A 9924-nucleotide genomic window follows, 5' to 3' on the forward strand; every position below is an offset into this window, starting at 1 on the left:
ATAAAAGGCATTTTGGGAATTAAAGGTATCACTCTCTTGGGACCCAGTCAGGGCTACTGTCACTCCCAGTGTTCAGCAGTGGTTCAAGAGCGGATGTGTGAAAAGCTTTGGGATATATCCACATTTGTAACCACTCACCTACCCTCATCCCACCCATCTCAGTGCAAGGATGCACCAGATTGTTGCTGTGAGCTGTGGGTCTTACATAGCCACTGTTGAATCACACAGTAATGCAAGCCAGGTGAAAGAAGTGATACAACGGTAGGTGTGTCTGAAGGGCACTCCTTCCTAATCAATCCGATAACATACTTGGCATTCGGTCACTCGCACGTCTATGGAAGTGATCATGGAAGATGCAAGGTGCCATGAAAAAGCAGCAGTGGCAACTGAAATATAGCACTGCATTTCTATCGACAAGGATGGAAAGAAGTGCTTTTGAGGTTGTTGCTCTCATCTGCTAAAAGAACATGCCTAGCTTTTGGTACGGCGCATCTTGACTTTGGTTAGGGGCGGAGGTTGGATTTGCTGCTTTGCCTCCATCAGCAAAACACTTTGGTTCAGCTCTGGCATAATGAGGTGGTAAAATCCTGGAGTGGCTGCAATGTTTGTAGCATTCAGAGCTGCAGACATGGAATAGTAGTTTTGAATGCATAAAAATACCCTTGCAAGGAACAAAACCATCACAGTACCAAAAGGAGAAAATGAATCCAAATCTGCCCAATCCATTCTGTGCTAATTTTCTCCATAGAAGGAGATACCAGAGTCGGGGAGGCATGACTCCAAAATGTGCTTTCTTGACCTCCTGTTCTGAAATGATACAGTCCATTCTACTACAGTCTCCCTCCTTGGAGGTCTTTAAGCAGAGGCTGGATGGCCATCTGTCAGGGATGTTTTGATTTAGATTTCCTGCATGGCAGGGGGTTGGACAGGATGGCCCTTGTGGTCTCTTCCAACTCTATGATTCTATGACATCATAACTTCACGGGATCACCTCATAGTTTTACTTGTGTGCGTCAACCAAATCTAAAATGCTAAAGAAGTTAGAGAGGTTTTTGAAAAGAAGGAAATGGGAAGGAATTGTGCTGTACGCATTTCCTTTTCCTCCAGAGGCAGTGGGACTCAGAGGTTTGCGATTCTACAATGGGAACAGGAAAGGTCATGCTAAGAAAGCACCATTCTAAGTCGGAGCGCAGAAGTCAGTGTCGTCATACACCAGCTTCCTCTATCTGGAAAAGTAGGTAGAAGATGCAACATCAGGCAACTAGTGGTTTGGTGACTGGGTGAAAGATTCCATGGCCACTTGGCAACGTTGTGCGTGGCTCATGAGGCCTCACTTTTGCATTAACTGCATCACAATACTGACTAGAGTAGTGTAACTAGGATAATGCAACAGCGACTGAATACTATGTGGGCATAGATCACATCACATACAGTCGGCCCTCCGTATTTAAGGATTCTATGCACGGATTCAACCATCCACAGCTAGAAATTTTTTTTTTAAAAATTCCAAAAAGCAAACCTTGATTTTGCCATGTTATACATGGGACACCATTTTATTACACCACTGTATTTAATGAAATTTGAGTATCCATGGATTTTGGTATCCATAGGGCGTCTTGGAACTATACCCCAGTGGATACCAAGGATCCACTGTACGTACTAGTCATTGATATAATAATGTTAAAGTGTACTGTCTGTGCTGTCCAGCACCTTTACCTGAACAGGTTTCCAAAACAGTGAGCAAGGAGGCAAACATTAACTTGCTGAGAGGTTTAGCAAGGGCAGAGTGACATTGCCTTCATTTCACCTGCAGTCTAACACAGTAAAGCACATTCCTTCTTTCAAATGCTACAAATAAGGCAGATAAAAATGCTACTGGGATGCAACACTGGACAACAACAGGTAGGGATTGGATTTTTGCTTTATTGTCACTTTTTTATTTAACATAATATACTCCAAGCCTGAGAGCTTTGGATCAAAGTCCTGCTGCTATTTTTAGTTTCCTGTTTCCAGTAAGAAAAAAGAAGGACTGCAGTATTTCTCAACCTTTTTCAACCTGTGTTCCCTTTCGAGAAATAGAAACATCTGAGAAAAGTTTGTCCAGCTATGCTCTGAATATGGAGGATCCTTTCACAAGTAGTCACTAGTAGTAGTAACCTCACTTACTTAGAAAGCTCGCTACTACAGAAAGATATAACATGTATGGTATGCCAAATATACGTAACTTGCAATTCGGAAGCCCAATTCTTGATGTCTTTCTGGTTGGCCCAGTAAAAGCACTTCCTGCAGAGTATTTCTTGTGTGTATTTATTGCAGAGAGTGTATTTATTGTTTGTATTTATTGCAGGCAGACAGCGTGGTGTAGTGTTTTGAGCGCTGGACTAGGACTCTAGGACAGAAGGATTTGAACCCCAGCTCAGTCATGGAAGCCCATTGAGTGATATTGGACAAGTCACATACTCTCAACTTTCTCAGAGGACAGCAATGGTAAACCCCCTCTGGATAAATCTTGCCAAGAAAGCTCTACTTATGGGTTGAGTTGCCTTGAAGGCATATTAACAACAACGAAGTAAAGGTACCACCAGGATTTCAGCATTGCCCCTATGGTCACAATGACTCCCTCCACATTTGAAATACTTTGAATTGTGCTATCCTGAACAAAAGAGGCACTTTACAACCATGTAATCCCCCCCTTCCCAGACTAGTGCATTAGCTCCCTTATTTCGATAATAATTCATCCTTCAAAAAGACAGCCATCACACTTAAGTTAAGTGACACTAATCCCTTCTTGAATGCTACCAAGCTGCTTGGTGAATTTCTGAGCAACATGTTTTCCCAAATTTAAACATCTCCTGCCAGCCGGGCTTCTTCTTGCCAAGCTTCCAAGATGCCAATGTATTTGCTCTCAAGCAGGCCAAGCATGGGGAAAGGAAGTGACTCAGAAGCAGCTCGGAACCAGGGCAATGATGTAGTCACCAAGCATAGGAGTTAATTGCTTTGTTGTCAGACCAAACTGGTATTTCGGGTTCGGGGGTGGTAGGCGCATTTAGCTTTCCTTCTTGCGAAAAGGCTACTTCCTTCCCCATGAGCTCATTTCCCCTTTTGACACCTGACTCTCAGCTAGATAGATTGAAAGCCACAGGGAATCGGGTGGGTTCGGTTTCTTTAAAAAAAACACATTACCATTCAAACTTTAAAGTGTCGGAAAACTACAGCCAACTAACAGGAAGACAGACCTCACCCAATGTTTTGACCAGTCTATGCACAGATGGCGTTGCCCTCTACTGAAAACAACTGGCCCAGCTTTGTACATCGGCTCCCCAGATGTTGTTGGATTATAGACGCCAGACTCCCTGGCCAGATCTTTCTAAGAGGTACATTGAAGCATCATCTGGGGATGCATGTTTGGGAACCAGAGCGCAAACCTTTTCTTGTCTACTCTGACAGCCCTTTGCTTTCCAAGATCTCACACCAAAAGAGATCTTCTCTTGGCCCTGTAAACCTGAGATCAGTTTTCAGTGGAGATGTTGGGGGTTAAATCTCACTTCTCATGCAAATGGTGTGCTTTGGTTTCGAAAATCCTCAATTCCCAGCGCAAATGACAGGACTCTCAGAAAGGCACAAAGGCTGAAAATAAAACTGTGGACCCTCGTTCCATCTGAGAGCAAAATTCTGCTCCAAAAGTTCTTTGGGGCTGCATTCTAGTGGTGGCCAGCGCAAAAGGGATAAAGCCAAAAAATATCGGCATATTTTAGCGTAAAGGTCTTACTGTCAGTAACCAAGGAACTAAGGACTCAGAAGTGCCAGGGCTTGAGGTTCCCCAGACACCACCTCAGGACTCCGACAGAAAATGGAGGCATCTGGGGGCAGTATGGTGTTCTTGGGTGTTTATGCAGGTGAGGAGAAGTATTTGTGAGTGTCTGGAGGGATTTCTGTGTGGTCTGGGGAAAAACATTGCCCCAAAATCATGCCTTTTCTTTTTAAGTGATGGGTTGGGGAGCTTCAGGGATCACAAAAGTGGGGCCCAGGGGCAGCATGCAGGGGCTACACTATGTCCATCCCTGTTCTAAAGGCACCCTAAAATGGTGTTAAAATAAATATGTGTTGGAACGTACATGTATCACCTCCAGAATAATGATCCGGTCCCTCTCTCTGCAAATTTTCAAAGCGATGACTATTTGGAAGTTGGAACGTGGCAGAAAATCTCTTCAGTCACACACACGCTGGGCTTATCTTCTATTATAAACACATCTTCAGTGACAGCGAAAAGGAAAATAGAAAGTTTTATTGCAGCAGGTTAAGGTCTGGGGGAGCGAGAGAAGATATGAAATCTCTTGGAGTAAAGGCAGCCCTCTGAAGGTTAAAGAAACAACAGCAGGGACAGAAAACAACTGCTGAGATGGCATTCCATCTGCCACTCACCCAAAGTGCAAACTGATAAAATCCTGCCCTCCTGAGAAATGGGGCTCTTGCAAATTGTCACCCCATTCCTACACCCCATGTATGGATGCAATTCATGTTTGTCCCACGCATATATCGCACATACTTTGTAGACCTATGAATTATCAGCAGTTAAAAAAAAATCTGAAAGCTATCCTGTAAAAGCAGCTGCCCAACTGAGTGGTGCGTTTCTGCCACAATTTGTTCTTTTACACTTAACTGGGAGAAGGTCTGGTTGTTTGATCTATATTTATGTATTTGCACATGCAATCTTGTTTTAAATATTCTGGCCAAGTGGCCTTGCTGGCTGGGGGGTTCTGGGAATTATAGTCCAAAAGCATATCTTTACCATGAGCCAGGAACTAACTCTCAGGCTCACTTATCAGGGTTGCAGAGAAGAGAGAATTGGGAAAGAGGACCATGTATGCCACTTCCAGCTTCTTGAAGGAAAGGCAATAAATACGCAATAAAGACATAAGGTTGTTTTTTGCTTTTGGTTTTCACACCAGCACAGTTCATCCATGAAATATATGAACTATATTTGCAGAAAACAGGGCAGACCCTTTTCAGAAAGACCAGTTGATGAGGAAAAAAGCAGCCCCCAGTTGTTCAAAACAAGTCTTGGCCATTTAACATTTCAGCTGAGCCTCTGTGACAAAACCTATGACCAACTTTTCACCTCTCCAGGTTTGGCACGGCAAACCGGATTCACTAGACTGACAGGTGCTGGGGAAGGTCTATATTTTCAGCAACAGGTTGATTACAAAATAAGGAGAGCATGCCCTGCCAAAACCGGGCCCCGAAATGAAGGTGCCCCCATGTTCATTTTTAACCAGGTTAGGTCGAATTTAAGGAAATCTTCTCCCTGTTTCTTGTATCACCATTCCCAAGGGAAGCCATGCTCTCTTGTTGCAGCCAGAACCAGGAAGGAAGCATCTCGTGGAACCTTAAAAGACTCACACATTTACTGTAACAACATTTGTGGACTACAGACCACAAAAGCACATACTGGAATAAGTTTATCAGTCTTTTAAAGTAACACAAAACTCCCGCCCCTCCACACACACACAGAATCAACACCATATCAGTTGCCAAAGACCATTGTGTAACCTGGCAGAAAGGTGTGTTGCAGCTAAGTCCTGCTAGCCTGCCACCAGTGTATCCTTCCTGGTTCTTTCAAAGGTCCAAGACATTTGGAGGTAATAAATAGGGTGTTTTTTAATCCCAGGAAAGATCTTTCTTCTTCTTCTTCTTCTTCTTACAAAAACATGCAGGAAGGGGCGAATCACCTGCTAAGATTACAATAAGCTGAAAAGGTTTCAAGAAGACCACAAAAATAGACCATCCCTCTTCCTGGCCTGTTTTGAAAGAGTGCTTTGCTAAAATAGCAAAGCAGAATAAAATTAAAATGTTAAAGAAGTAAAACTAGAATGAATACTAGAATGAAACGGGTTCTTCTTTCCTTCCTTCCTTCCTTCCTACTCCACAGTAACAGTTCAGCAGCTATATTATTATTATTATTATTATTATTATTATTAGCAGCAGCAGTACCTCCGAACATCTGCAGATTGCCCTTCCCTCACTATCTCTGAAATCCACCATAAATCAATCATACACAGCTAAAGCCAGAGTTGCATCCACACTGCCAAAATAATCTGGTTTGATCCTATTTTAACTGCCATGGTCCCATGCTATGAAATTCTGGGCATTGTAGTTTATTGTGGCACCAGAGCTACAATGCCAGGAATTCTACAGCATGGAGCCATAGCAGTTAAAGTGGTGTCAAACCTGATTATTTCAGAAATGTGGATGCACCCCAGGAGAATTCCAGCTGCACTATAATGCCCAGAATCCCATACCATGCAGCCATAACAGTTAAAGTGGTGTCAAACCCAATTATTTTGGCAATGTGGATGCACCCAAAGAGAAAGGAATTCCAGCTCATGGGGTGTGGTTTGCTAACAGCTCCTCAAACCTCCCCTTGGAGAAGTTACTTCGCGTCATGATGTGCACACCTCTCCAACGTGACACTTGAGAAACGTTAGCAGAAACGTACACCTGGTACGCCCAAGACTGAGAGTATTGCAACAACACCCCCAGAAACACCAAAGTACCGGCCATGTCCAAAAGTAAACTACCAGTTCCACCATGGAAGCATCTTCCTTGACATCCCTATTTGCATTTCACCTGTACTAGCCTTCAAGACCTGCCAGTTGGCATACATAACAATGCCCAGTTATTTCAAACCACATTCAACCCAGAACATATCCAAACTGATCTGGTGCCACAACGAACTACAAATCCCAGACGGTGGTGAAAGTGGGGTTGAACCGGATTATTTCTCCAGTGCGGATGCAGCCCAAGACAAGTGCATTAATCGCAAGCCAGACGTTTTAGATCTGGGGACATCTTGGACCCTGCTCTCTCAAAGATACCATGTTGTGGTTGTGGGCCTCCAAGTCATTACCGACTTACAGTGACCCTAAGGCAGTGGTTCTCAACCTTGAGTCCTTCATGCATTTGAGACTTCAGCTCCCAGAATCCCTGATCATTTGGGCAAGCTGGCTGGGATTTCTGGGAGCTGAAGTCTAAAACATTAGGAGAGCCAAAGGTTGAGAACCATTGCCCTAAGGCCAACCTATCTATTATGGGGTTTTCTTGGCAAGATTTCTTCAGAGGGGGTTTGCCATTGCCATCTTCTGAGGCTGAGAGAGTGTGACTTGCTCAAGGTCTCCCCGTGGGTTTCCATGGCTGAGCCAGGATTTGAACTCTGGTCTCCAGAGTCACAGTCCAACACTGAAATCACTATGCCACGCTGGCTCTCTCAGACGATACCATGCTCAGCATTATCTCTGGGAAATATTTATACCCAAGTGCTCTGGTGTCACCACAAACTACACATCCCAGGCTTCCCTCGCATGGAGCCCTGGCAGTTAAAAGTGCTCTGGTATCACAACAAACTAGACTTCTCAGCATCTCCTAGCATGGAGCCCTGGCAGTTAAAGTACCACAGCAAACTGCGATCCCCAGCATTGAGCTATGGCAGTTAAAGTGCTCTGGTAACACCGCAAACTGCAACTCCCAGCATTCCCTAACATTAAGCCATGGAAGTTCAAAGACAGCAGAAATCATCCGGTTGGAGACTGCTTGAACTGCCCTGGCTCAGTGCTAGGGAATGCTGGGAACTGTAGTTCACTGTGACACTAGATCTCTCAAAGACAGTGAAGAAATAACCCAGTTTGAGACTGCTTAAACTGCCCTGGCTGAGTGCTAGGGAACCCTGGGAGCTGTAGTTCCTGGTGGCACCCGACTCCAAAGTCGCCCCAGACTCCAAGTCCCTGGTGGCCGGTGCAAAGCGGGCTGGACCCGGATTCTCCCTGCCGTGTGGAAAAGGAAGGGAAGGAAGAGAGGCGAAATGAGGGTTTCTCTGGGCCCGGAGTCCCCCAAAGGGAGGCTCTCCTTCCCGCTCTCCTGGCTTCCCTCCTCCCGAGGAGCCCCATTGAGGCGCCTTGCCTGGGTCTTGTCGAACTGCTCCCGCTCCGCTTCCAGGCTGTGGCCGCCTCGGCGACTCAGGACCCGCGCCGGCACGTTCTTAATGGTGTTCATGGCGCCGGCTTCGGGCTCTTCCTTTGCTCCGGCTCGCTTCCCTCCTCAGAGCCTCGGCGGCGGAGAGGACTGAGGCGCTGAGTCCCGCCGAAGGGACTGCCTCACACAGCGCCCCCAGCGGAGGCGCCAGGACACGCAACCCCGGCAAGGACCAATCACAGCCGCCCCACTGTCCAAGCAGCCAATCAGAGGCTGGCTCCTTCTCCAAGCCCCGCCCCCGGAATCTCGAAAAGGAGGGGAGGGGGGAAAGAATTGCGAACAAATCATCCAGTGGTTCCCAACCTTTGGACTCCAGTTCCCATGATTCCTGACCGTGGGCCACCTTGGCTGGGGCTTCTGGGAGCTGAAGTCCAAAATTATCACAGTTCTCTGTTTTTAATGCTACTGTTCTTTTAATATTGTGCAGCCACTCTGGGTCCCAGTTCTGGGGGAAAATTTACAAATTATTATCATCATCATCATCATCATTGCCGTCATCGTCGTCGTCACTATTATTTTGTAATTTTTTATTATTTTATTAATAATTTGTAAAAATATTAATATTAATATTAATAATAATAAATATGACAGTTCTGGGAGTCTTGCTGATGGTTGGCCTTTCAATACGCGCCGAGAAGTTTCTTTTCTGAGCACTGTATGGTCTGTTTTTCTATCCTATTAAATAGACCAACCATCAGAGATTCCCAGAATTGTATTATTATTATTATTATTATTATTATTATTATTAATTTATTAATAAATGTTGGGTTTGGATGGGGAAGGATACAGAAGCACCGAATGTAGCCATAGCTGACCGACTTATTTGTGTGACCCAAGCCCAAACTCTATTACAGCCCATCTTTATTAAAACAAGGGGCAGTACATGACATTTTTGCGACACAATCCTGAATACATTTGAGTTTGCTGTGACTCCAAGCTGCAATTTGCCAATCCCCGCTTTACAATGGTCAAGGAGCTTAACCGGTAAGGCCCAAGTAAGAGGATTTGGCTGCGTTTAAAAAGTCACTGAAACCATTTTTATAAGTTCCACCAACAGCTTTAAAAGTCTGCGGAAGGACTGACAGGCAGCAGTCCTCCGAGAGAGCTCCCCATCCATCCAAGCACTGTGGCAAGGTGCCATGCCAGCAGGGAGAAGGATGGAAAACTAGGAAGTCCAGAACAAGCAAAGCTAAGTGCCGCGCCAAGTATGGCAAACGGTAAGGGCTACAACCAAGAAGTGCAGGGAAAATAGGACTATGCAGCAACATACAAGCATGGCAGAAGAGTCCTCCCAAGAAAGAAAAACACGAGGGCACTTGGCAAATGCATGCATGGCACAGAATGTCTTAGTTGGGGGGCTTGGACTGAATGGTTTACAAGGCCCCCTTCCACCTCTGTGATTCGATGAAAGGAAAGGGCTATGTTTCTCTTGCCTTCTTCTCGTCTTGTTTCTTAACTCTCTCATGAAAAAGGAGGCAGGGAGAACAGAAAGCCTACACACCCCAGCTGAAGGCAGGCCAAAATTAAATGGGAGCTTTGTTTCCCTTGAATAACAGATGAATACAAGGCAGCCGGCCCTACCCTCCTTCTCCCCCCCCCCCCAAAAAAAAGGGTGCCTCTGTTCTTAGCCAAAGGAAGCATCCAGGACACGCTGGGGACACTTTGGACAAGGGTTCCAACTCAAAACAAATGCCATGACCGCAAAAGGCTCGCTACATCTGTACTCCCCACGTGCAAAGCTAAAGATTTGGCGCACGGCTCCCGCTTGTAAAGCCACCACTTAGGTGACACAGCTGGGACGCGGAGAGAGAAGCGTCACCCTGGCACCACGATGGCACAGGATTGGCATTGGCCGTCACCAAAATCGCAGCCTAAGTTGCAGCAAAGATGAGTCTCCTA

At 45.5% G+C, this 9924-nt stretch overlaps 1 protein-coding gene across 2 annotated transcripts in view; it reads right to left on the reverse strand.

The window, feature by feature from the left end:
* Positions 1-8105, reverse strand: part of LOC149281147 (huntingtin-interacting protein 1-related protein-like) — a 45353-nt gene extending 37248 nt beyond the window's left edge. The window contains exon 1 of one of the 2 annotated variants that reach the window (XM_089499697.1): positions 7954-8105. In XM_089499697.1, coding sequence (XP_089355823.1) covers positions 7954-8046 — 93 coding nt within the window. In that variant the 5' untranslated portion in view covers positions 8047-8105. Of the gene's footprint in view, positions 1-4115; positions 4242-7953 lie in introns of those variants that run through there. The other variant, XM_089499698.1, reaches the window with a different exon arrangement.
* Positions 8106-9924: the final 1819 nt, after the last annotated feature.

The sequence above is a fragment of the Sceloporus occidentalis genome, unplaced genomic scaffold, assembly GCF_023333645.1.
Source record: "Sceloporus occidentalis isolate IW3139 unplaced genomic scaffold, rSceOcc1.0.p SCAF_138, whole genome shotgun sequence".
Classification (NCBI taxonomy): Eukaryota; Metazoa; Chordata; class Lepidosauria; order Squamata; family Phrynosomatidae; genus Sceloporus; species Sceloporus occidentalis.